The sequence below is a fragment of the Sturnira hondurensis genome, unplaced genomic scaffold (assembly GCF_014824575.4).
Source record: "Sturnira hondurensis isolate 20B ecotype Veracruz unplaced genomic scaffold, ASM1482457v3 Scaffold0006496, whole genome shotgun sequence".
NCBI lineage: Eukaryota > Metazoa > Chordata > Mammalia > Chiroptera > Phyllostomidae > Sturnira > Sturnira hondurensis.
This window is the reverse complement of record NW_028079127.1, coordinates 17,204,434-17,230,380: the sequence shown is the minus strand read 5'-3', so window position 1 is coordinate 17,230,380 and position 25,947 is coordinate 17,204,434. Positions and strand designations below refer to the sequence as shown.

Here is a 25,947-nt window from a genome sequence, read left to right as displayed (position 1 = left end):
AGAGGAGAGAGCGGCAATTTTTGTGGCTTCCAGTGATCCTGGTTCTCTGCGCACTAAGATTCACGCCGCCTGCGCCTCAGAGAGTCCCCGGGTTTCACTGTCTTGCACCCAGAGTCCCACTGGCCCAAGACACCTGAACACGCCTCGCTGGGCCCCTCGGAGGGAGGCGCCTGGGAGGCACGCTCTCCGAGTCCGAATGGCTCCACTTCCCACAGGTTAGAGAGCCTGGAGCACGCACCAGCTCACAGAGATTTTACAGTTAGTTTCAGGAGATGCCTTCAGAGCCCACGGACTCCCCCGCACAGACTGGTGTGTGGGCTTGCACCCTCAGCCCACCTGTGGGGCTCGGACAGGGGCTCGCACCTGTAGGCTGCAGTCAGGCCAGGAAATGCCCCCAAACGTCACTTTGCACGTCAAGTCCCAGCTTAGCTACATCCCAGGCAGCAAGGAGGCGTGTCTCTCTAAAGCCATGTGTTAGGAACTGGACAGAATGATTAACTTCACAGAAAAAATGGGGGAAAACTGGGGGGATGTCCTGTCAGCGCCTCCTCGGGCCCCAGCCCAGACGCTCATTTGTGGCTTCGGCGAACCCCCCCCACCCCCACCCAGCACGCTGACCCCTGAGGCTGCTGGCTTGTACTCATGTGACGTTAACCCCGGGTCACCTCCGCCCTGGCTGCTGAGCACCCGCCGCTCCCAGGAGGGACGCCCAGTACCAAGGAACCAGGTTTGCTCTGCTCCCCCGACAACCTCCCGTGAGAAATCCATGCCCAGAAGCCCCCGCAGACTGCTACCCTCTGTTTACTAGGCTCAGCGGCTGCCTGCCGCCCGCCCTCCCTACAATTCTCAACCGCTGAGCAGATCGGGGCTCTGGGCCGGAGCAGGCATCCCGGTACCTGCCAAGGAGAAAACCCAAGGCCCACCTCTGACGATCAGGCTGGCGGCCGCGGACAGCTGGTCCACGCTGGTCTGCGCCACGCAGACGTACTTCCCGGCGTGCTTCAGCTGGATGTTGCGGATCATGAGGTCGCCCGCTGAGTCCTGCTGATAAAGTGGCGGCTCCAGTTAGTTCTCAGTGAGCGCTACATGTCGTGATCTCACGAAGGGCACCCTGACCAGTGCATGTGTTTAACACTGGCCGATGGCGACGGGGACGTTAGCCATGCGAGCCGTGGCCACTGCAGCCGGGGAGGCTGCCTGGGCACCAAGAATGCTGCCTGGCTGCTCTGGGTCTCTGGACTCATTTGCCGTCCACTCTGGAGGCACGTGACTTATGCAAAGTGGCTCCCAACTTAGTCCCACGGGCCTCTTTGGACACGCCCTCAGACCGTCAGCTGCGTGGGGTCTGCGCCCATCCCTTGGAGCCCTGCGTTCGGAAAGGCCTGCCTCCGGGGGCCTCTGTGGCCCAGAGCCCGGGATGGCTGTCTGGGCGCCCTGGACACAGAGCCCTGCATGGTGCTTTCAATGACCCCTTGGACCCGCCCACACAGGCCATCGAGAAGGCGGCGGCGGCTGTCACAGCCCAGTGGCCAGAAGCTTGGAGGACAGCTGCAGGAGCAGGAACCCCTTAGGGGCCAGATGTGGGAAGATGTCACGGGTGGGTGACAAGGTGATGAGGCTGTCCCTCCTCAAACTGCAGACCCTCTGTTGCCCTCCCTCCGCCTGTGACACTGGACAGTGCGGGGCAGCCCTGCACACCCATCTCGGGAGGTGGGGCCTGGTCACCTGACCTGACTGCTGAGGGAGTGTGGGCACGGGGAGGCCAGTGACCTGCCCGCAGTCACCACCCTGTCGGTGGCAGAGCCAGGCTGCGACCCCACGAGGCCCCAGTCCCTGTTCTTTTTTTTCCAGCCACAGCTGACATCTGGTGGTGTTTTGTGTGGGTCTCGGGTGTGGAGCACAGTGGTTAGGCAGCCCGGCACTTTACACTGTGTGTCTCCAGTGCCCGTCTGGCACCAAACCTGCCACAGTCGCCACCTCTTTACTGACTGCATCCCCTGTGCTGTGCCTTACATGCCCGTGCCTGTTCTGTCTCAAACCCACCGACCTCCACCGTCCCTTCGTCTCCACCCGGCCCCCAGCCCCGCCCATCTGGCAGCCACCAGCCTGTTCTCAGGTCTACGGGTCAGTTTCTGTTGTGCTTGTTTATTTATTTAGTTTGTTTTTTAGGTTCCACATAGAAGTGAAATCATAATGGTGCTTGTCCTTCTCTGCTTGACATTTTAATTAGCGCCCTACTCTCCAGGTCCACCCACGCTGTCGCAGGTGGCAAGCGTTCCTTTGTTTTCACGGCGAGCAGTATTCCATTATGTGAATGCCCCGCGGCTTCCTAGCCCCTTGTCTGCGGATGCCACTGGGGCTGCTTCCAGACTCGGTGGCTGTGAACAACGCCGCAGCGAACACAGGGGCGCAGGTGTTCTGTCCAACGTGTTTCAGGTCTCTCTGGGCACATTCCCAGCACCGGGATCGTTCAATCAAAAGGCAGATCCCCTTACATTTTTGAGGACCTGCTACCCTGCCTTTGGCGGTGGCTGCACCCGTCTGCATTCCCCCAGCGGAGCAGGGGGTCCCCTCTGTCCACCTGCACGGCAGCACTTGTTTGCCGATTTAGTGACGGCAGCACCTGGGACAGGGGTGAGGGGCTGCGTCACTGTGGTTTTCCTGTGCAACTCTCCGGCGGTCAGCAGCGCTGAGCTCAGTCCCATTGCTACCCATGCGGCCGTCCCGCCACCTAGAAAGACCTCCTCTGACCGCGGTGCCCTGGGCCCCCTCCTTCGGCTCCAGCCCACACGTCTCACCGCCTGGGACCGCAGAGGACACGGGCCAGGAGCTGTCAGCGGGACTAGAGGGAGGCAGGTGAGGGAAGCGGGCGCAGAGCGAGGAGCCAACCGACGTGGGATGGGACTGACTGTGCCTCCCCGTAAGTCCCTTCCCTTCTCTGGGCCTGAGAGACTGGCCAGGAAGGCGGGGCCGGCCGCCTGCCGAGTGAGGCCGTCAGAGTGCAGGGGGCCGTGTGTGAGTGTGTGAGCGCCCTCTCTCAACCGCACGCAGGCACTTCAAAGATGCTGCACCTAATTCTAGAGGAGCTGTGATTTCTTTTAACCTCAAAGTGCTTTCATTTCTGACACTTGGTTTCTCATCCAGATTCTACTATTCACTGACCGAGTCTCATAATTCTCCAGTTAACTAGGGGGTGAACCAGGACTTTCAGGCAATGAGGTGCTTGAACTACGTGAGCAAAGACGGACTGTGCCTCTCCCCCCGCCTGGCCGGGCTGTGGGCCGGGGCCTGCGGGCTCCTGGGACAGCCCGGTGTCGGTGCTTACCCCTCCGACCCTCTCGAAGTGGTCCCCGTCCCTGTCGAAGTCGACCAGGCGTCCATTGAACCACCAGGTGAACACGATGTCGAGCGAGGGGTCATGGGTCACTTGGCACGTGAGGACGATGCTCTCCCCGACGGTGACGTCCATGCTGGCAGGGGGCACTGTCACCCTGGTTGCGTCTGCAGAGTGGAGACAAGACAAGCAACAGTCTGCAGGCTTGGGTGGCAAACGGGCAGAGTCCGAGAGGGTGGGGCTCAGGGGAGCCTCGCTTTAGTTTGCCTCAGGCTCGGACCCGCAGACCTCGGCCTCTGGGAAGGTCAGATTCAGGCCAGGAGGTCACTTCTCAGTGAGAAGACGAGAACAGGCATCCCGTGATCAAACTACAGCCCCGAGCAGCGGAGCCCAGCTGGGAGTGTGGGGGCTGGGTGGGCCCAGACCTGGGGCGGGGAGGGGCTGCCCTGAACTGGCCCCTCCAGCAAGGGCCCCTCCACCCCTTTCAGGAGAAAGCAGGGCAAACAGGAAAACCTTTCTGAATTTGAAGTTCTTCGAGCTTTTTCCCACTTTGATCAAAGTGATAAATGTTTAGTACGGTGAATTTAGAGAATTCAAGAGATCAAAAGAAGGAACCAACCCCCACTCCAAACAAACAAGCAAATGAACAAATGAACTAAAACAAAAATCCTATTTCCTTCCTCACCATCTGGCTTAAACCTCTGTTTTCGTTTGGGGGTGACTGCCCTTTTCTGGTCCAGAGTGTCTCCCCTTTTCCGTCTTGCAGTAACCGTAAATATGCCCCACACGGACGGCTTCTCGGTCTCCCCACTTAATCGAACACTAGGCATGTTTACACTGTTGTCCATGTCTTGGACAACCTGCCTACTGTGTTACTAAGTTTATAAAGAGGTTCAAAACCTCATTTTGGGACTAGCAGACATTTTAGGAAATTTTATTATAAATATAATTATTGACGATGTTGTAATAATATTGATGAAATGATCTGTGTGTACTCTTCTCTCAAGCAAGGATGACTAGTTTGTTCTCAAGTGTCCCTGTTCCGTTCCAGTTTCTGCTGGGAACGGGATGGGCCTGTGGACCTGAGACGGTTTACGAAGCGCCGAGCTGCCCTCCCAGGCAGGGGCCTGGTGCATTCACGCACGGTACCAGGGAGTATGAGGGTGGGAGCAGGCCGAGTTCAACAGGAAGGTCACATCAGTGCCTAAAGAATGACATTCTCGCCCTGGCCTGGGGGTTCGGGTTGGAGCATCGCCCCCTATGCCCAAAGGTTTCTGGTTTGGCCCCCAGTTGAGGTGTGTGGGAGAGGCAACTGATCAATGTTTCTCTCTCTTTCTCTCAAATAAAAAAATAAATCCGCTGGTGAGGATTTAAAAAAATAAAATTCTGAATTAGGCTATATTCCAGAAATTTCTCTGGTGCTCCACCAAATGAAACAAAACCAACCCAGCACACCCCACCGAGACAAATCGAAGGCAGACAAAACTATACGAGAACCCCATGAGCCCTCTGCACGCACAGGATGGCCTTGCAGGCTGCGGCGCCGGCGTCTTCACTGAGTGTGAGGCCTGGGTCCGCGTCTCCGCCAGGCGCCTGAGATGACGTCCCACGACTACCTGATGGGTCTTTTTCCCAGCAAGCCACCCCACAGTGGCCTCCCGGGAGAGGGTGTAAAACAGTTTGTCTGTCCTTTACCTTTCTACCTGATCACAGACAGTGCACACCTCGAGGGCCCAGAGAAGGGAACTCTGGCTGTAACTGCAGGGCGACGCAGGGGTGACAGAGGCTTGTGCTGTGTTCTGAAAACCAAAAGAGGGGCGGTGGCTGGGTTGGGGCTTCCAGCCTCGGACTGGGCAGGGCCCGTGGGGAGAGGTGAGAAACAGGACTGCCGGCCCGGAGGTCTCAGCGGGGCAAGCCCTTTATTCCAAAACCTGGGGCTTTTTTGCAAGTCACATAATCAAAATCTGTTCCACAGATTATCTGGCCTGCGCAGGAATAAATAGGAATAGAGAGTGTTTCTTTTTTAAACGAGGGAAGGGGTTGAGAGCAAATCCCCTGAGAACAATTCTAAGCAAAAGCAGTACCTCCCTGTTGGTGGAGCATGTCGTTTCTCCTTTTCGAAATCAGATTTTTCTGCATCTGTAAGGGAATGATCCCTGGCTGCAGCGACCTGCGCCCGCGTTTTCACTTGGCAAGATGCGGCCCAATCCCACTGTTCACAGCTGTCCGCTGATTCTGCAGCTCGGGTTTTCATTTCCAGGTTCTCCGTTCACCCGCTGACTTTTTCACCGAGTGTGCCCAGGCTGTCACGGAGACGATGGTGTCCTGTGCCAGGAGGGAGACGGAGGGGACCGAGGGCACGAGAGCGTTTGGGACAACCGAGCCCCTCCCCTTCTCAACGCTGTGTCCCGTGCCTTCCCCGGGTCTCTCACTTACTGTCACCAAGCAGGTACTGCTCCCCCCCGCGTAGCAGATGAGGAAGCTGGTGTCTGCGAGAGGTGGAGGGAGGCCTCTCCCCTTCCGCTGAGAACAGGACACCTGGCTCAGATCGCCCAGCGAACACTCCAAGGGCATCACCAGCAATCTGCACCCTGGATTATGCGTAGCCAAGGAAGCTCTTTAAATGCAAAATCAATTCAAAGGAGGCCACAGGGTGAGGAGGTTTCTGGGAGTCTCACTGCGAGAGTAATGAGCCCACAGCCTGAATTTCACGCAGAGAACTCAGTGCTGGCTGCGCCCACTCCCTAAGTCGACAGGTGTGGGGTCGCCTCTGTGGGCTCCCAGACAGCTCCTGGCGGCCGGCACACACCGGGTGCTGAGAGTCGCCTGCAACCTGGCTCACGTTTTTAAATGACATTTGTCTCCTAAAGAACAGTTCATCTCTTTGTGCACAAGCAGGGGCCTGGGACAGTTCTGTCACTGGTGAACCTGGCTGCCTGTTCACCAAGGACCTGAGAGTGCCCTGGGTCAGGCATTACGAGGACACCACCCCTGTGCTGCCAGATCACCTAAACACCCCCTCTGGTCCCGAGTCACGTTCTGCTCCTGAAGCAGCCGCAATCAACGCTAAGAACCACCCCACGTGCCGTGCCCAAGCCAGGGAGGGCTCCTCGGGACCGGGGGGTTTCCACCGGAGGGGTTCAAGTCCCTGTGAGCTATGGTTTCCTCAAACTGCGTGCTCGTCCAGCTCTCCCGAGCACTCGATGTGTCCAGTTGGCTCTCCCATGCCAATCCTGATGTGGTCCACTTCATTAATCTCCTTTCGTCCACGTTGGTCGCACGGTACACAAACAAGCAGATGGTGTCTTCAGAACACACTGTCTCCCTCCCTTTTGTTTTAATTCATCAAGATCAGGAAGATCCCGTATTTACGACTTCTGTTCGGAAGAGTCACGCCAACTCTTGTTCTGTGCACGGAACTGGCAAAGGCAGTTAGAGCTCAAGACGGGACTTGATGTCTGGATTCGAATGTTAATTAAACAGCAAGGATGGGTGGGATCGACACGCCCTGACTTTCCTGCTTGCGGGTGGTTCATCCGGTGGAGAAGGCTACATTTACAGCTCCAGAAAATTTATGCTTAAATGCATATACAATATATATACATATGTAAGTATGTACATGTATATTTAACACATGCACGTTATATATATATATATATATATATATATATATATATACATATACATGTAAAGTGCCTTAACTCTCCTAGAATAAAAATACCCTTTTACGTTGTGCAGCGTCTTCTATATTATACAGAGGACAAGACAAACCAAGTGCTTTGAAGATCGCGACAACCACGAGAGAGAGAGAGAGAGAGAGAGAGAGAGAGAGCGAGCTAACTGTTGACCACGATTCATGATGAGGTCACAACTGGATGCATTCATTGTAACCCTAATTATCCGAGCCACCTTGCATTGTGACTCAGGGTGTCTGCTGTCTGTGAACACAGGGCTTGTGGGGTGCGGGGTCCAGGTTCCCCTCGGGTGTCGCCTGTCCTCTCCCATTCTGGCTGCAGCTGGTCATTTCTTTGCCTGTCACTCACAGTGCCAAGATGGTCACCTGGTACCTGTTGGGAGGGTCTCCACCTGTGCTTCAGTTGTCCCCGTGCACGGAGGGTAGCATTCCCCTCCGTAGTGAGTTTCTGGGAGGCGCTAGAAGGCTTTGATGGTAGCTCTCAGCCCGGCTGTGCCTTGGTCATGCATTCGTTTTTACGGGCAGTTTAGAAAATAGGACACTTCCAGAATAGCAGATGGGCAAGAGCCCACAGCCAGCTCGCCTCCAGTGACGTGAGGGGACGGGATGCAGGACAGCCTGTGATGGAAGGGGAAGGCCACCGCGAAGTCCGTTGACCGAGGACCACAACAGGCCTGGAGGTGGCGTCTCCAGAAGCCAACCTCTGCGCTCTCGCTGGCCCAGTGGTTTCAGTAAACACAAAGCCAGTGCCGGATGAACTGTCAATCAGTTCTGCATAAAACACACATCTAAAAAGAATACCCTAAAGAGAGGGTGAGAACCAACATTCACAGTGACTTCAAGCTGGACAAATTCTTTCACTGAGGATAAAATTTAATGAGGACAAAGCCAGAAAGCTACATTTCAATCAACAACACAGGGGTGGAGGTGGGGGTGTGGAGACTGACTTGCCAGCTCCCAGGAAAACGACGCAGGTACGTCCGTGACCGAGGGGCTGCGTAGCCCCCAAAGCAGCTGATGTGCCTTGCCCTGCCGGAGACAGGCGAGAACCCCGCTGCAACTGCACTGCTGAGGCGGCCACTCACCGGGAGCGTCCTCGGACGCAGGGACAGGTGCGTGGGCCCGGGAGAGTGAAGGACCTCACAAATCCCGAGCAGCTAAAATAACTGAAAAAACTGGGCATGAGGAAGAGAAGTCAGAGGAGACGTAAGTGGTCTCCACATGCGGGAAGGGCTCACAGGTGGGCAGCGACCTCGGTTACTCTGTGTTGTCCCAAAGCAGCGAGAGCGTCTGTGCTTCTGGAAGGTGTATGTGGGCCCTGGGGGGGGGGCATTCTCTGACAGCTGGTCTTCCCACAGGGGGATGGGCTCCTGGGAGAGAGTGGACCCCCTGTCTGCAGGGGCTCGCCTGAGCTGGGAGACCCCAGATGAGGGGCTTGGTTACACGGAGGGCCGGCCAGGCGAAGGAAGCTGGGGGTCTCTGGAGGTCATGTGACCTCTTCCGTCCCACCCATGTGGAGCCTGTCAGTGCTGTGTCCCCCCTCTTCTCCCAGGACAAGCTTGGGTGTGGTCGTGGAGTAGTGCTCACACGTGTCCCACACCCCCCTGGCACCGAGTTCCTGGGGGCAGGAACCACGTCTCACACTCTCAAGTTCCTGGCGTCCAGCTCTGTCCCTTCTCACCTTGTTAAAGGCTTGTTAAAGGCATCTTGTTAAAGGCGAGCTGCTGGTGACATGTGAAGGGCAGTGTTGGTGACCAATCAAAGTTAAGGTCCTGAACTCCAACCGCCAGGGCAGGACGTGGTCCTGCCGTGTCCGTCTTTGACCCGATTCCTGGGGCCGCCAGCACAGCCGCCCGGCGCCAGCTCAGGCCCTTCCTCTGGGCTCACTGCTGACTTCTGTGGTCCTGTTTAGGGTTTATTTTTTCTTGCTTTTAAACAGCAATTTATTTTAAAAAATAAGCTATTTTGAAACAGATCCAAACTTACAGAAACACTGCCAGAAAAGGACAAAGAGCTTCCGCACCAGCGCCCCGACTGTTAGTATTTCCCTGCATTCCCCTCTCACACATATTGTAGACAGAAAATAAACGTGCTCATCGTTCGCCTTTTCCGGTTCCCCCACGGCAGACAGACACGCTGCCTGAGAGAGAGACCGGGGCGTGGGCACCCACATGCTCGCCGGCTCTAGGTGCTCTCAGTGTGTACGCGTATAATGCACGTATCTATACGTCTGTGACTGTTTCTACATTTTGTAAATGAGTGAATGTAAACACATTTGCTTCATCGACTTGCTTCCTGTTCAGTATAACCAAGCCTTGTCTGCTGTCTCTCTCCTCCGCCCACCCACTGCCTCTGCACCGACCCTCACCCGCCCCTTGGCCTGGGCTTCGGGGGGCACAGGTCTCCCAGCCACCCTGCCGCCCCGCCCTGGCCCCTCCACCCCGGGCCGACTCCTCTGGGCTGGGCTGGGAAGGCGGGACTCGGTCGCCTTCTCGTATATTTAAAATGTAAACGTTTTCAACAGCTATGCCATGAATAAAGTAAAGAAGACAGCTAACTCTAATTCTAGAGTGTACCCCATTTAATAAGCCAGCTTTGTGCTGTCTTGGAAGAGGAATGAATACAGAAAACGCTTGCCTTTACTAAAACCCAAGTGCTCCCAGTTTCTGCATTTTATTGGGATGGGGGTGGAAACTGAAGTCAATACCTTCACTAAATACTTACTGTCAGGAGCCACTCATTACTTAAAATTATATTAAGCCTTTAGAGACTAATTCATCATTAAATAGAAGAAAAACTGCTTAATTTTTGAACTGTCCTTCTCTGGGTTCTACATCTCAGAAGAAACAAACACCCTAACTTCCCATGGCCCTTTTCTCCCAAGTTACTTTTCCGAAGTGAATCCCTTCTGTCCGGGAGCCGACGCGACGTGGGGAGGACGTGGGGTGGGGGAGGGGCCCTGCACAATCCACACACTTGGCCGGAAGCCTCCCCACACGGTCCCACTATGGCCAGCTTTGGGGCTGTGCATTCCTGCCTCGATGCATCTGCCGACTGTCCCTTCTGGGGTCAGATTTCCTCGTTATCTCAGAAATTTTGGTTTGGAAGTTCATCCTGTAAGAAAGCCTTTTTGTCCCCCTTGTGAGCATTCTGCCATCTGCTGTGATTGTAAAGCGAAGCCCTGAATCTAGTTATGTGAGGGACTTGGGGTTTCCCCCAAAGAGGGCACCGAAGCCCTGCACCCTGTGTCACGCAGGTCTGGCCTGGCCGCCCCATCTGACATCCAAAAAAATTCCCTGCCAAGTTCTCGAATCTTCCTAGAGATCCCTGGCTGGCGTGGGGGGCAGGGGGACCCACGCCCTGACTTCCTCAAAGGCGGCGACAGGAAGTAAAAACACACTTCAGGCAGCACCAGCTGGACGACGCTGGGCACCGACGCGTCTGGTCCGCGTCCCCGAGTCTCCCCGTGGGCGCCCCATCGCTCCTTCGGGTCTCCTGTCGACCTCGGCCTTCGGGCAGACGCGGACCGGTCGCTGAGGTTCGGTTTCTGTGGAGCGGCTATGCTTGCGAACTGACTATTTAAAGAAACTTAAAACAAACATCGGCTATTTTTTCCTGCTTATCTCACCTTTTGGTTAGCACAATTAAAACATGACTGTCCTACGAAGCAGGGGAGGGAACCAGCTGGGAAAAGGAGGAAAATAACACCCCAGCGACTGCATCTCAGCTGAGACGACGAAATGGGCCCCTTCGCGGGCCGAAGAGCCAGGCCAGGGCTCAGGGCTCCTGCCACCTGCTCTTGGGACCTGGCACTGCGAGCAGGCGCAGCGACTTGACAGGTGACAACGAAGGCCAGCGCCAAGCCGACTCCGGTCAGACCCGAGCTCACCGGAGGGCTTCTGTAGAGCGATTTCCCCGGGCACTGCGCCCACCGAGCAGTGTTCAGAGGCTCGGGCTAAAACACACAGACGCAGCGGTCCAGGGCGCGGCTGCCGCCCGGGCCTGGGGACTCGCCGCCTGGTGGGGGCTCGGTGAGGCCGAAGCGGCGCATGCGCCCCGCCGAAGCGTGCTGCGCAGGCGCGGGTCCTCAGCCGAGGCTGCTCTGCATGGCCCTCACGCTCCAGGCGCCTCCGGTCTCCAAGTCGGAGACAGCGTTGCACGCAGAGCTTTGCTTTGTGTAGTTCTGGTTTTTAATCAGGTTAGGGTTGGTCTTAAAATCCTTCGTTTTCAGCTCGTTTGCTCTCATTTTCACCTGCCATCGGGAACGCAAAACTCCCGGCGTGGGTTCGTGCCGCGGTGCAGAGCAGGTGTCTCAGCGGGGGCGTCCTTCCCAACGCGAGGCATTTTCTGCGGGGTCTCAGCGCCCCCGAGAGTAAGAAGGCTCCTCCGCGGCCCGCGCGCCCCGGGGTCCGCCGTGTTTCGGCGCACGCCTTCTCTCCTCGGCGCCTTCTTTACGGTTTAAAGGAAACGACCTACACACCCTATTGGAAAAGACTATTCTCTGACATTAAATGAACTGTACCTACGTGTGTAGGTAGAATGAAAATAACTTTATGGCATTTTGGGGGGACATGCTAAAAGGGCACCGCAGACCTCTCGTGACCACGGAGACACACTGCCACCCGAGAGTCGGAGTTCTTCCCGGGTGAGGAGGGGCGACTCCGGGCCTGTGTTTTCCTGCCCTGGCACGTGGGCAACCTGCCCTGTGCGTCACGGGGCCGAAGGGTCCCACAGACGCCCCTCGGTGTCAGTGAAATAAAGTCCCCCGCTGAGGGTGCCTGAAGAGGGCGCGCCCTGAGGCCAGCACAGGGCCGAGGGCCACAGACAGTGCCCCCCACGTCCCCTGGCCACCTGCGCCCTCCGGGCCGCGGCTGCCGGGAAGGACTGTGTCTGGGCAGCAGGTGGCGCTGCGGCCCCAGCTCAGGGAGAAAGCCGCCTCCTCTCTGCTCACCCTGCAACTTTCTTCCCAGGTTTTCCCTCCGCAGCTCAAGGACCCCACGTCTCTTGGCACTAATTGCCCCGCTGATAAGCGGCATTTCTGTTTGCGTATGGGTCGCAGGAAAGGTCAGAGAGGAGCACTTGCAGCTTAAAACGGGCGTCTTCCTACCTCTGGGGGCGGCATGAGCCCTCTGCCTTTGTCTCATGCAGGAGGAGGGTTCGGGAAGCTGTCTGCAAAGCAAAATCAAGCGACCCCGCCCGCCCCGGGGTCTGGGCCCTTTTTGACTAGCTGTCTGGGGGGCTCGTCGGTATCTCGAGAGAACTCCCCCCCCCAACTTTAAGGTTGGACAAGTATTAACAGCCACCAGGCCCCGCCCTGGAGGCCCCCCTGTGGGCGCAGCGGGAGACATGAGTTCTGCAGCCAGAAGAGATTTTTCCTGCCACATCCCGAGGTTCTGAGCCTGGTCGGTGTGCGCAGTGACTCAGTCCTAAGGAAGGAGAATGGATTCAGGGGAGTCCTCAAGGCAGGTCTGTTCCTGCCCTTCACGTTGAGGAGCAAGAATCAAGTAGGAAGGAGACAGCCTGCAGCGGGAAAGCCACGTTCAGGGGTGGGTGTGCAGGTCGCCACACCGTCTCAAGTCCCACCGGGGAGACGGGACACCCGCGCTTCTACCTAGAGTCACTGATCCGAGGAGGAAAAAACATTGGAGGGTCAGGGAACTAGAAAGCAGCTTAATTTCATTTATTTTCACAGAGATGTTTACGGCTTTTCTTGCCTTTGAAGTGGGGTACTGGGGTCATCAAATGGCTGGAGGCCTACTGCAGGGGAGAGCTGGGGTGAGGGAGGCCAGGAGGCAGGGCAGCGGGAACGAGATGGGAACACGGAGAAACCAGCAGCCCCTGGCCCGGAGCAGCAGTATTTCGGCGCCCTCCCCCCCATCACTCTGCACACAGGGTGGGATGGCAGTGGGGGGTCACAAGCTGCAACTGGACCCCACACTGTCGCAAGGGGAGGCAGCAGCCACCGAAGGGCGTTTGGAAAGTGGAAAGACAGTCTTCCGTGGAATAACACTTCATCCCGTGGTTTTCATGACATCGAAGCAGAAAGCCCTTGTGGGGCAAGTGGTGCTTCTGTGAATGTGGCCCCTCGCAGGTGAGCTGCACCTGGCTCCTTCCCCTGCAGGTGGGCTCGGAGGCTGAGTCCTGGCTTGATGCAAAGTCCCTCGTTTTCTACATCTTGCGGACTCCGGTTTTCAGGGGCACCTGGGTTTCCCACCTCGATCCGGTGAAGCACTGTTGTGCTGATAATCACCCCAAAACACTGAGTCATGGCCAGGATTAAACCCCATCAGGCGCCAGAGGTTGGGTTATCACGGCAGAAGGAGAAACTGCTTTCTGGTCGGGTTGGTTCGTTGAAGCAAATAACTACTTCTTCACTGCAGAAACACGCTCTGGACTCGAACCAAACAGTGGAACCCACCGTGCAGATGCCTGGTGCTCAGCCCCTTCTTAGATGTTCCCAGGAACCCTACGTCCTCCCTGGGTTGTGCCCTGGAGCCCAGCAGCTCGCTGTTGGTGGGGAAGGCGGAGCGGCGAGCCCCCGGCCTCTGCTACGGCCAATGCGCGCTCTTTATCTGTGTGACCGGGGCCCGTCCCTGGGTGCTGCTTGGGGCTGCGATGCCGAAGGGGAACAGAGTTTTGTAAGTTGCTGCAGCGCCAAGTGGACCCAGACTCCGTTATGGGAGAAAAATCGGTGTGTTCACTGGTCCGACGGGTGAGATGTACAGGTGCGTCCATAGTTCAGAAGCAGGTTCTCGTCCCTTTCCCCACGTCTCTTTCTCCTGCACCTGACCAAGGGCCCTGGGCAGCGTCTCCGAGTTAGGGGGAGACTGCAACAGGCTCAGAGAGTGCAGGCTTGCTTCGGGCAGCCCCCTGGGCCCGCTACTCTGCTCGAGGACAGACAGTACCATCCACACGGTGCGGTGCCCACTGGGGTGGCAGCTGGCAGCCGGCAGAACGCCTGCCACTTCTTCCCTGAGTGGAGGATGGTGCCAGGGGCCTTGGAAACAAGCCCAGGCCAGAGCTCAGTTCAGACATGGCGGCTGGGGGGTATTTCCAGTCAAAGACCTTCTGTAGGGGGTGCTCTGAGGTTGGCATATTTTCCCTAAAAGTGTCGGTGCGATGGAGCGGAGAAAGCCCTCCATCTCTAGTCCCCGGGGACTGGTCTCCAGGTCGGGGTGCAGCGCGCTGGTGAGGGGTGTGGCCACCAAGAAGTCTGTCGACCCCTCGGGGGAGTCTCTGGGCTGCAGTTTTCTCACCGTGATTTGGAAGTGACGGTTTCTGGCATCCCTGGCTGACAATGAAATGAGTCACTGGGTTCTAACGTGCTTCACAAACCCTACCGTGCTCCCCAGGTGTGAGGCGCGGCTCTCTCTGTGACTACGGATGCGGAACATCTGCTGGGAACAGAAGGGAAAGGAGCGACTTGAGGACCAGGAGAGGGGACCTCAGGAGGGGAAGAGCCCTTCGTCCTAGGCGTGGTTCCAAGACAGCTGTGGCTGCTTACCAAAAGCCAGCGAAGGGGACGAGGTGATTTCTGGTCCGAGCACGGATGCTTAAGCATGGGATTTTATGTCCGATGGCCAGATGCTTCCGGCTAGCAGATAAATTCAAGGGCACCAAAGACACGTCGCACCCACACTGTCCGGGCTTCTCGGGTCGGACGACTGTGTGTGTGCTCACACCCAGAGAGCGGGTGTCACTGGAGACCACCAGGAGGAGGAGGGGCGGTGGGACTGAAGAGAAAACAGCGTCACAAGGAGTCACACAGGTGGTGAGGAGAGGAGTGAACCCTGCACAGAGCAGGTGCGGCCTCGGGAGGGCGGGGACAAAGAAGAGAGACCTGCCCCATTTCTGGGGATGAGGGCGGCCGCGTCCCTGGGTGCTGGGTGGGCCGTGATGACGTCTGTTTACGACGTTTAGAAACCCTCCAGTAGAGGGTTCAAGGTGGCTCAAGTCGAAGGGACCGTTACAATGCTGGCCTCTATGCCTCCGATCGAGACTGGAGGTGGCTGGGCCGTGCCCCCCGCTTTGTCCCAGGACGACCTGGCAGGTCACTGACGCAGAGCGAGAAAGAGGGCAGAGGGTGTCTGACTTCTGTGGACGCCTGGTTCCTATGGACGGGGCTTTCCTGTCAGGTCGTGGTGAGCTGGTGACGGTGCCCTGGTGGCCGCATCACCGTCACTGAACACCCCATTGTCATCTCCCCTCCATGAACAACATGGGCTGAATGAGTCATCGGCGGTTCACCTTCACTACACTGTGACCCAGCTGTGTCACCTTTCAGTGGACAGTGGCCCTGAGGCTCCTGAAGGAGGCCAGACACCTCCCACAGGGCCACAGAGCCACGACAGGAGAAAGGGGTACGCGCGCCCCACCCCCGTGTGGCTGACGCCTGGGACTGGTTTCCCCTCCAGTGGGACCGCAGCTCACGGCTTTTAATTCGCCTCGAAGGCAGTGCTCGGAGGCTGCTGGTATTTTGCTGTAAACGAGCTTGGCCAGATTCTGTCTTCAGATGGAACCTGACCCAGGACGAGGCAGGCGGAGAGACTCCCAGGAGTCGAGACACAGGAGCGGAGGAACCCCCGGGAGCCCAGCCCCAGGCAGGAGTGGGGGTCAGGAGGAACGGCAGAGCCGCAAGGGGTCTCAGGGCCTTGCCAGGGGGAGCCCGCGAGGCTGCCTGGCTGGGTAGACAGAGCCGCCGCACGAGGGGGGCCGACCTCAAGAGCAGCCGAGTGCGGGACTGAGAGCATTTCCGGGTTCCAAAAATGCTCAATTTGCAGTGCTGCATAACGGGAAACCGGGCCCTTCCAGCGCTGGGGGGTTCTGTTTAGGGACGGACAGTGGGCAGCGGAGCCAGACCCCTGCATTTTAACCATGACCCCCCCCCAGTTACTGACTGTCCGCTGCTGGGGGGCGGCATTGTTTCCCAGTGCCTGGTTTCCTCAGACCTGCTGGGGTGACCCGCGCCCCCTGCGCTGCGGATTGAAGGGGCAGATTAGCGTGAACATGTGGGGCCACTCTGCCACGAGATGTCGCCAAGATCCCGGCAGAAACAGAGGCGCCTCTGCATTTGGTTTGGAGAAAATGCCCAGGCCCGTAAGGGGAGTGGCTGCAGCCCCCCCCCCCCCCGCCCCAGTGGCTCCCTCACTGCAGAAAGCCTGAGCGGAGAGGACCCCCCTGGGGCGTGAAGGGGGGTCTGGGCCCAGACTGCTGTGCAGAGCCTGGCAGCAAGAGGGGGCCCTCTGCAGGGAGAAAGCTGCCTTTGGAGACGGGGGGTGGGGGGGGCAACGAGGTGGTGGTCAGGAAGGCCAGATGCAGCTCTTGGCCAGCTGACCAGTCCTGGGTGGGGCACTGGGGCCGTCAGTCAGTTAAGTTGCTCCCTAACCCGTAGTAACGTCCGATGGCTGCATGTGGCACGACTAGAACTGACCAGTGTTCGATGCATTAGCTCCCATCGTCGTCCCCATCGCCGTCCCCATCGCCATCTCTGAGCCCGTTTGTGCTCCATCCCCGCGTTGCAACTGCAGGGACCTGCAGAGAAAAGCAGCTTCCCAAACGCGCGGAGGTCGGGGAGGGAGGGAGCCACGTTTGGTTGGAAGGAACGTGTGTGGAAGACTCCAAAGAAATATTGTGGGTCTCTAAGCAATGACACAATCTGCCTCAACGTGACAAGGACGCCAAAGAGGAAACGGCAGTGACAGCTCCCGAACACAAGAGCAGATGCTCAGTCTGCGGCCTGCGAGGGAGCCACAGGGAAGTGCCACCGCGCACGGGTGTCTGTCTCTCTGCCAGGACAGCCTGCACTGGGGCTGTGGCGCCGGCACTGCCTCGTGTCTGTGCCCGGGCAGTGCACCGAGCTGGACGGTGACCCAGAGTGACATCAAGGCGAGAGACTGCATGCCGGCTGTGGCCACTCCAGGCCCTCCATGAACCGTGTGGACGCCACCAGGCAGCGTGAAAATGCTGTGGACAGGACAGCACGACCCTGAGCCGGGAGATTAATAACCGTGACTCACTAAACTTGCCGATATGTGCTCTGCTGACGTCTACAGCCACCTTAATGGGTTATTTCAGTGGTTTATGAGGCATGGCCAAAAATATGCCTCATTGAGGGACGTGAGAGAGTGGAGCCGAGCTTATTGGAGTGATGTCTTCGACTTTACAATATGAAATCTTTTAAAAACCTTTGTTTCCCCCTCTTGTCTTCCATTTTATAATTCTCCAGGGGCCACAAACCACACAAGAATTAATAGTAAGTTTGGGGGACTTCAGCGTGAACCTCGACAGGTGCTGTGAGATGGCCGGGCTCATGGGGTGTCGCTGAGGCCCGTGTGGGGAGGTGGGCACCGGCCTGTGGGCAGGTGACCTCATCTCCAGTGGGGACTCAGCAGGGCTGACCCGCAGTGACAGGCATGGTCCCCAGTTTGGAGGAGCGATCCCGCGAGGGGGCGCAGGCGCAGGACCCCACTGTGTTGGCACCTGAGTGGCACGCACACTGGAGCCCTGTTCTTCCGCTTGGCCGAATGACCACGGCCACACGGACCACCTGAGGACAGCGGCAAGCGGGCACAGCACCACTGCGAAAATCTCCACTGGCCTTGGTTCCACCCGGCCCTCTCTTCCTCTGCTCCTTGGCTGGTCAAAAATCACGCACAGCCTGGGATGACTGTACGAGAGTAGAATAACAAAAAAGCAACAAAAATAATTGCTATGATTATGTATGAGGTGCTGCGCTAGCTCCTTTCCACAAATTATCTCATTTCGTAATCACCCTGTTAGGATGCTGGGAGCTCTCTAAGCCCCTTCAAACAGCCGTGCGGGGGTTCTTTTTAAAGGCCTAATCCTGCAAGGGTAGTGGGAATGGTTGGCGGCCACGGCGACTGAAACAGGGCATGCTGGGAGGCAACCGGATGGTCAGTGGGCAAGAGGCCCTGAGTCCTAAGCGAGCACCGGGGAAGTACCCCGAGCAGACCACCTTCGTGGCTAGGATGTCCCTTGCACATTCTGCAACTGGTGGGAACTCAGATCTGCCCCCTAAAGCGCAGGTGACTCAGAGATGCAGCACAACGGAGCCGCGCCCAGGATTTGGGGCCCGAGGTGCTGGCTTGATCAAGACCTGGTGGGAAGCACGAGGCTGCGCAGGTCTGAACAGCCCTGCCTGCTGAGAGCACGGATGGGTGGGCTTTAGGACACACGCACGAGGGGGAACGACATGAACAAGACGCAGACACAAAGTGACGATTTCTGTCTTCTGAGGAGAGAGTCACCGGCCTCTCAGGCCTCGGAGCTGCCCCAGAGCACAGCTGGGCTGTTGGAGTGTTTTGGGGGCCGCAGAAAGACGCCTGGCAGGCGCTCAGACCCCGTCGGGGGCTGGCGGGCACCGGCGGGGGCGGGGCTCTGAAGCACAAGGACCTCTGCTCTCACCGGGGCCTCGGAGAGGACTGTGTGCTGCCGCCTGGCACGGCTCCCGTCCTGGAGAGGAGAGCAAAGCTGCCTGCCTCACGGAGCCTGTTCCGGGTCCACAGGGCAGGAGGGCAAAAAGGCTGGCTGGCTGCCAGGCACCAAAGCCCACATCCCCGTCACTGTGCCCCACAGAGGACCTTGAACTGTCCCTGGCTTGCTCCTCATCAATCTGCTCGGCAGTGGCTTTCGTGGCGAGAAATTGCTGAGCTTCTGTGAGAGCAACTGGGGCCTTGGGAGGTCCCAATTGCTCTCCCAAGAAAAGGGCTGTGGGGCCTCAGCCTGAGGGTGCAATCCCCACGCCCCTTTCTCTTAAAAACGAGGGTGGCTACAAGGCACGGGCCCACCTCCTCCAAGGCTCTCACAGGGGCTCTCATGGGGGCTAGTTCGTGAATTGGCGGTGAGACTAGGGGGATTCTGACGGGCCACCGAGGGAGACTGGGATGTGTGGGTCCTTCCTTTCTCTCATTCATTCATTCATTCATTCGTCCGCACAACCACTCAGCAGTTACAGAGTGCCGCTACGCGCCAGGCACACGCTGCAGGCCGCAGGCGCAGGCCAGCTGCTCCGACCCTCCTGAAGCTTGCATCTGCATGGAGGGGACAGATGCTGGATGCACGAGGGGACACCAAATGTGTACGTTTAGGTTAGGAAAGGGCTGGGGAAGGAACGAATAAGGTGCCCCAATAAAGAACAACAGGAAGGCACTTCTTCTGACAGGTGGCCGGAGAAGACTGCTGACGGACATGGAGGACTCAGTGCCAAAAGGACGTCAGGGGGTGGGGTGGCGGCGGTGGGGGGGCGGTTGTCACTGAGAGGAACCGTGTTCAAAGATCTCATAGTATTGTGGTAATGACATGAATTCAATAACATGAAACACGGACATCCGTGAGCGTGTGTAAGCACGCATACTCTTTCACGCATGCACCCCTTACGTTCCAGGGTAGTCACCTGATCAAAGCCCACTGGCAAAAACCAAACACCAAACAGAAGCCCACTGGCGAAAAACAAGCCAGAAACAACAGAGACACACGAGTACGTCGGGTCGCAACAGACGTGCCTCATTTTCTAGCAGAGGCGACTGAAGGGGGGAGGGGTGGAGATGTGTCCTTCACTTGGGCCAACTGGGCGGGCCCCTCGGCGGACCGGGCCCTGGGGCTCGCCTCACTGTGCGGTGCTGGGACGAGTGTTTCCCACGGGCCTCCTCCTGTCTCGCCCACACTGAGCCCGGCACCCTGGCTGCCACTGCAGGGCAGCGTGGGGGGTTTCACAGAGGGCTTTTCTGGGGACTTCGAGCCACGGGCCACCTACCTGCACACAGAGGGCAACAGCGGCGATGCCTGGGATGGATTCTGGTTTGCCACGCAGACAGCTACTGCGGTGGGGCCTTTAAGGAACCGTCTCATTTAATTCTCCCAGTCTCTCTCCCAGGTGGGAGCGGTTCCATTTTCGTCACATACCTCTCGGTGCAGATGGTGGGGTGGCAGTGATGTCTGACATGCAGTCAGACATCAGACGGGGCTCTGGCCTGCGGGTGGCTGGGTACCAGCGGGCTCCCAGGGCACGCGGCGGGCCTTTTCCAGCCTCAGTTTCCTCACCAGCTCCTGTTTGCCTGGCCAGTCAGGGTGGTGTGTGTTCTGGGCCACGGAGGTGGCCCGTGTCATTTCCTGGTGGCTATTGGGTCACTGCTTCATTTAAATAAAATAGTGATAGCAGGTGACCCAGAAAACAGCCCAAGCTACAGCGTTCAAGCACGCCAGCTGGGCAGCAGGGACGGAACAGGACCCAGGACCCAGGTGGGCAGGACCTTGGGGCTGGCTCTTTCCCTGCAAGCCTTCCCTCACAAAGTCTGGAAAAAGGAGCTCATGGCGTCTCAGCTTTTCACTGTTCACAGCCTTTCCAACACAGCACGCTGTCTGTTCCACCACTTTTCCTGCTCGCCCTCCCTCTCTCTCTGTGCTGAACACGAGCTATAATGCCGCCCAGCCTGGCAGGGGAACCACAAAGATAAGTAGACAGGACAAGAGCTATTTGTCTGTGCCGTATGGCTTTTCCTTTGGACACCAACTCTCCCCAACAGCCTGGCCCACTAATGACTTCAGCTGGAGGCCGGCGCCCTGCCCTCGGGGGCCGGGGCCCAGCGCACATTCAAACACAGGAGTCAAATCCACGGGAGATACTCATCAGAATGAGGACGCATCTGCGGCCACTGCTTTCGAGCCCCGACTCCCTCGCCCTGCTTCGAGGCAGTCGGCCTGGCTCCCTGGGGAGCGGCGGGAGAAGGCAGAGCCTACGAGACAGTACTAATTTGTTTCCTGGTGAGGGGTGGCGACCTGCCTCGATTTGCTTCAGATTTTTCAAAGATAATGGCTTGTGTCTCCTTGTCCCAATTAACCACTGGCTGACCCCGAGGCACCAGTGTCTGCTAAGATAACTGAGTTTCTCTTCCCACTGATGATGCAGGGATGTGGCAGAGAAATGCCCATGTCGGGGGGTGGGGGGGTCCTTGTGCAGAACTGCAAATGGAGAGAGGGCGAGGTTCCCGTCTCAGCCCTTTCTTGTGTCCCCAACACAGATGGCTTCCATCGACTTGCTAGTTTCATAATTGGAAGGGGCTGACCCTTCCATGGAGTGAGGGGACCCACTGATTACTGGGTGTCCAGTGCCTGCGCACAGAGGGCCGGGTGGGGTCAGGCACTCGGGACTCGGAGATGGAAGACACTGGGGATGATGAGGTCTGGGCCACCTGACAGAACACCGCCCTCGTCCACGGGCGTCACACATGCCTGCAGGCCAACGAAGCCGGTCTGCGGTTCAGGTCGAGCCCGCTGCTCGAGGCCCCCCCGTTTGCAGGCTCCGGTCTGCAGCAGACGTGGAGGCACTCGGGGGGCTTCCAACACTCCCGTTCCCTGTCCTCCCCTCACCCCTTGCTGCTCAACCACCAAGTCTGGGCGAGGGCAGCGCCGACCTCTGGCTGGACAGGGCTGGAGGGGCACCTCTTGGCCCGACCGCATGTGGTCTGCAGCGAGGGGCCTGGAGCCGCAGCTGGTGCAGGGTGGCTGGCTACGGAGCTGCAGGAAGCCCCTCCCGCTGCATGCCGCCCACAGCCTCTGCTGTCCGCTGCGTCGGTGACAAAGCTGGCACTGGATGGCTGTGTGCCCGAAGGCCGTGACCACCTCTCCAGGGTCAAAGCTCAGGCGATGGACAAAGGCATCGCTTACCGAACTCCCTCCACTCCCAACATGTTACTAACTGGAGAAGATATGCTGCCACTAGGCTCTATTTTAAGCCTATGCTACTCATAATTAGCAGAATAACCTTTTCAACCCGCACTGCGCTGCTGATTATGGATAAACGCACGCTGGGAGAAAGAACCGGAAAGACTAAAATGCGAAGACAGAGTCGATGTGACAGAGTACCACCCAGGGGCACGCTTTCTCGCTCAGGGGTGGGGACATGCTTTCAAAACCACAGACACGCAGCAAGTCAGAGTTTGCAGGGGTCAGCATGTGCCCGGTCAGTGCAGCCGGCCCCGAGAACGCTAAAGGGCTCGCAATGGCCTGCAGGCCACTCAGACCACTGCCCCCGTCTGACGCTTCCTGCGTCTGAGCTTCCCCAGAGGCCACGCCCAGCTGCGACCGGACCTCGTCAGTGACCAGCAGGGCGCCAGTTTCAGTTTTTGCAAAGACTGAGTATGTGATGTCCCTCCAGAGGCCCAGTGTCTCCGGGGCGGTTTGCGCAGATCTGACCGCCTAGGATGGACGGAGGGATTCGGCTGCCACTCCGCGGGTGGGGCACCAACCCTCCTGCTCCAGAGCAAGTGCAGGGAGAGGAAGGCGAGTCGCCCGAGTCTTGTGCTCACTCGTCTCTTCTCTGGCTCGTGGTTTGTAAGAGACCAGACTATTCTCTACAGAGTTGGGACCAGGTAGAGGCTTCCCCTTCGGGACAACCTTGAAAACACAAACAGACGGATGGGTCTGTAGGCACACAAACGTGGGCACACACACGCGGGCACACACACACCCTGAGCCAGAGCGCACGTCCACACAAAACCCGTCTGTGCAACACGGTGTCCGTCTGGAAGCACAGGGAGCCCCAGTACTTAGGAAGGAGAGACGAGAGCGCTTCCCTCCCCTTTTATTCACCACGACAGCCATTTCTAACGCCCAGCTCAGCGTTGGGAGGGACAGGGAAAGCACACGTTCCCTCGCTGAAGACGGACGCTACTGCTCTTCAAATGTCCGACGGACTGAAAGGCCGGGCATACACCACGTCGGCCCCTTGGCAGTGGGGCGGCTCGGGGCAAGATGGAAGACGACAGATGACCCCGAAGGCGACATGCATGAGGAAGCGGTGGGCCTTCATGTACTTGGGGAACATGTAACTTTAATAACGCCGGGGATGTGTTCAGAAGCGAAGCAGAGGTGGGCTGGAGATCTATGCTTTTTAATATCTGCTCCCTGCTGAGGAGCGGGCTGAATCTCTGCGACTGCGGGACAGGTGAGAGGCGGCGACTGGCGGGGCCTGCGACGGCCGTGAGCGATGGAGCGCGGGGCCTCCCACGCCAGCCAGACGGATATCTTCAATATCCTTCTTATTATCTGCTCATGTAATAAGTTCAGTTAATCTGAACTGGTCCGGCACCAGTCTCCTCCAACTGCCGCACGATAAAGCAATTACGGCCTTGGCTTTGATGGAGCCGAAGGGTCAGCTTCTGTTTGCGTCTCTGTTTCGTTCCTTTTGACTGACCAGCACTCGTCAGGGAATAAACTGTCGACCTCGCTCTGCAGTGGGACGTTTCCCTTTCGATAAGGCACGCGGACGTGGCTGGGCGGGTTCAGCGTCACGGGTGGGCCGGGACTATCCATCTGGCCCCACAGGGGAGGTGGGAGCTCGGGCACCGTCTGCACGGTTCTGACTGTCATGTCGGCCACCTAGGAGAAGTGTCACCTGAGGTCTTCGTTTTAACTTGATAGTCTACACGTGAAACTACAACATTTCGGTTTGCCAACGTTTGTGTTCCCACTTCTACAGTGACGGTCTTGAACATTTTTTATGGACCATCAGCCTTTCCTGCTCTGCATACACATTAAAAATTTACCTTAATGCAGTATTACCGATACGGCCACAGGCCTCACCCCGGGCCATCCCACACAACCGCCGTGGCGAGCCCGGGCTCACGCTGGGCGTGCATTTCTGTCTCTCAGCATTCCGCGGTCTTACTGCGTTCCCAATGCCACAGTAACTCACCTCGCATGCATACATATGACAATGCCACAGGTGTTGTTCCGCCACTGCATTTCTCGTCGGGACAAACAGTGATGTGGTGAACGCATTTGCAAGGCTGTCCCAGAGCGGGGGTGCTCCCTCCGGAGGAATCCCCAGAAATGGGGTGGCTGGGCGTGGGCTTGCACGTCTTCAAGTTTACCTGTTCACCGCCATTTTCCTTACTTTCTCACCAACAGTAAGTTTGTTACATGTTGATCTTTCACCAATCTTACACATCAGTAAAAAAATGAAAATCAAACCGCTCTGTGCTTAAATGTGCACTTCCCAGCCTACTGGCAAGGTGTCTATTTTTGCAAAGGCTGGTCAGCCCACGGTCTGTTTTCAACACCAACAGCAAGACAGCAAAGCTGCCCTCAGCGCAGAGGCCTTCGTGTGATGGGGCTGAGCTGGTGTCGAGATGGACAATGGTGAAGCAGCAACATCTTTCTGGCCCAAGGACTGAGACGTGGTGGGCTGGCTACCGGCAGGAGAGACGGCGTGAAAGGGGAGCGGCTCCTCTGTAGGGAGATTTGGACTAAAGGGGGTCGGTTGTTCCACCCGTGATGGGCATTGCCAAGGGCGAACTGTCCGCTGACTCTATGTGGCCCTCTTTCAGGCTCGCAGGGCAGGCAGGGGATGTGATTACGCTGTTTTAGCAAGGCCTCAGCCTCATGGTTTGGGAGAAGGGGGTCCAGGCTGCACGTGCTCCGTGAGTACTGGGAGGAGGGCCATCAGCTCCCTTGCCCAGGACTCGCCCACGTCGGCTGACTGCTGCCCCCTCTTCTTCGGCGGGTCTCCCGTCCACCGGGATCGCGCGTTTGAAGTGTTCTGGCCACTGTCCCTGGACCAGGGGACCAATCACAAGGAGCGTTCGGCCCTCTGACAACAAACTTTCCCTTATGACTCCAGACGCCCTGGGTCAGAATCTGGATTTAACTTATTAGAAAGACCCTTAATTACGGCTTAGAAATCATTGGTTCTAGTGGAAGGCCTCTGATTAGGCAGAGGCCTGGGTAAGGGCTGGCGCAGAAAGCAGCTCCCGCTGCTCCCAGCTCTGGGAGGGCAGCCAGGCGTCACCGCTGGGACCGACGTCGGACGGTCCGACCTGGATCATCTCACTGAGAAGGTGCGGGCCGCCCCCGGCCCACTTTCACACACACGCCCGTTGGAAAGGCTCAGCACCACCGCCGCTGCGCGTGCAGAGGCCGGCTCTTCTCCACGTCCAACAGGTGCGACAGGCGGACTCGCCACGCTGCCCTGTGCTCGTGCTGTGGACACCCTCTGCGTCCGAGAGCAGACGTCCTCTCTGTTGCCAGACACGTGTGTGTGATGGCATCTCTTCTTCCAAAAGCAGATCATCACTGGCGGGAGGGCGAGGGGTGTGAACCCCGGCAGGGAGGGAGCCCCTGAGCCCTTCAGGAGGCCGTAGGCACCCCGTCCCTTGGCCAGAGTAAGGGCGAGGACAGAGGATCAGTCCAGGCCAGGAGCACCTGAGGCTGTCATCCTACCTACTGAGGACCTTCTTATCCATCGAGTCAGTCAAAGCACCATTTTTTCTTATTATGAAAGTAATCCTGTGCACCAATAAAAAATTAAACAAACAGAATAAGAATGAAAAAAAACCACGTTCCGTCCTGATGAAACCAGGGTGGAGCGTGCACGTGGGGCACCTTCACAGGAAACACGTGCGGGGGGAGCGCAAGCCGCTGCCTGAGTGGCGTGCGAACCGAGTGCGGAATGGGCCAGCTGGTCTGGGCCGGTGACAGCGGGGAGAAGGAGGTGCCGAGCATCCTGAAGCCCCCGGGCGATGCGTGCTGTGCCCGAGACCCTCCCTGGCCCAGCGCTCCGATCCCGGGGGTGTGAGGCCTCCGCAGGTCCTGGGGGATCAAACCGAACTCTATCATCCGCCGTCCGCCACATTGGTCCCCTCCTCTCTGTCACTCAGCGGTCCGACTGCCTCTCCTCTGGCTTTTCCACTGACAGCCAAGGCCTGACGTCAGCCCTTCGGACGCTGGGGTTGGGCGAAGTCCTGGGCCAGAAGTCGCTCACAGTCGGACTCGGCAGGATGAGGAGTTCCGGCCTAGGTGCCAGGGAAGGTGAGCAGGGCCTGGCTGGGCTGTATCTTGGACCACACTTTGAGGGTCTCCCTGGGAAAGGGAGCTGCTTCTGAGAAGAAGGGTTCGGTTCATT

At 57.9% G+C, this 25,947-nt stretch overlaps 1 protein-coding gene across 4 annotated transcripts in view; it reads right to left on the bottom strand.

The window, feature by feature from the left end:
* Window positions 1–25,947, bottom strand: part of LOC118989399 (contactin-4) — a 398,190-nt gene that overhangs the window by 16,868 nt on the left and 355,375 nt on the right. For 3 of the 4 annotated variants that reach the window (XM_037049533.1, XM_037049532.1, XM_037049535.1), the window contains 2 exons: window positions 3,326–3,501; window positions 924–1,044 (listed from right to left, as the gene is read on the bottom strand). In XM_037049533.1, the coding sequence (XP_036905428.1) occupies window positions 924–1,044; window positions 3,326–3,501 (297 nt within the window). The remainder of the gene's footprint in view (window positions 1–923; window positions 1,045–3,325; window positions 3,502–25,947) is intronic. The other variant, XM_037049534.1, reaches the window with a different exon arrangement.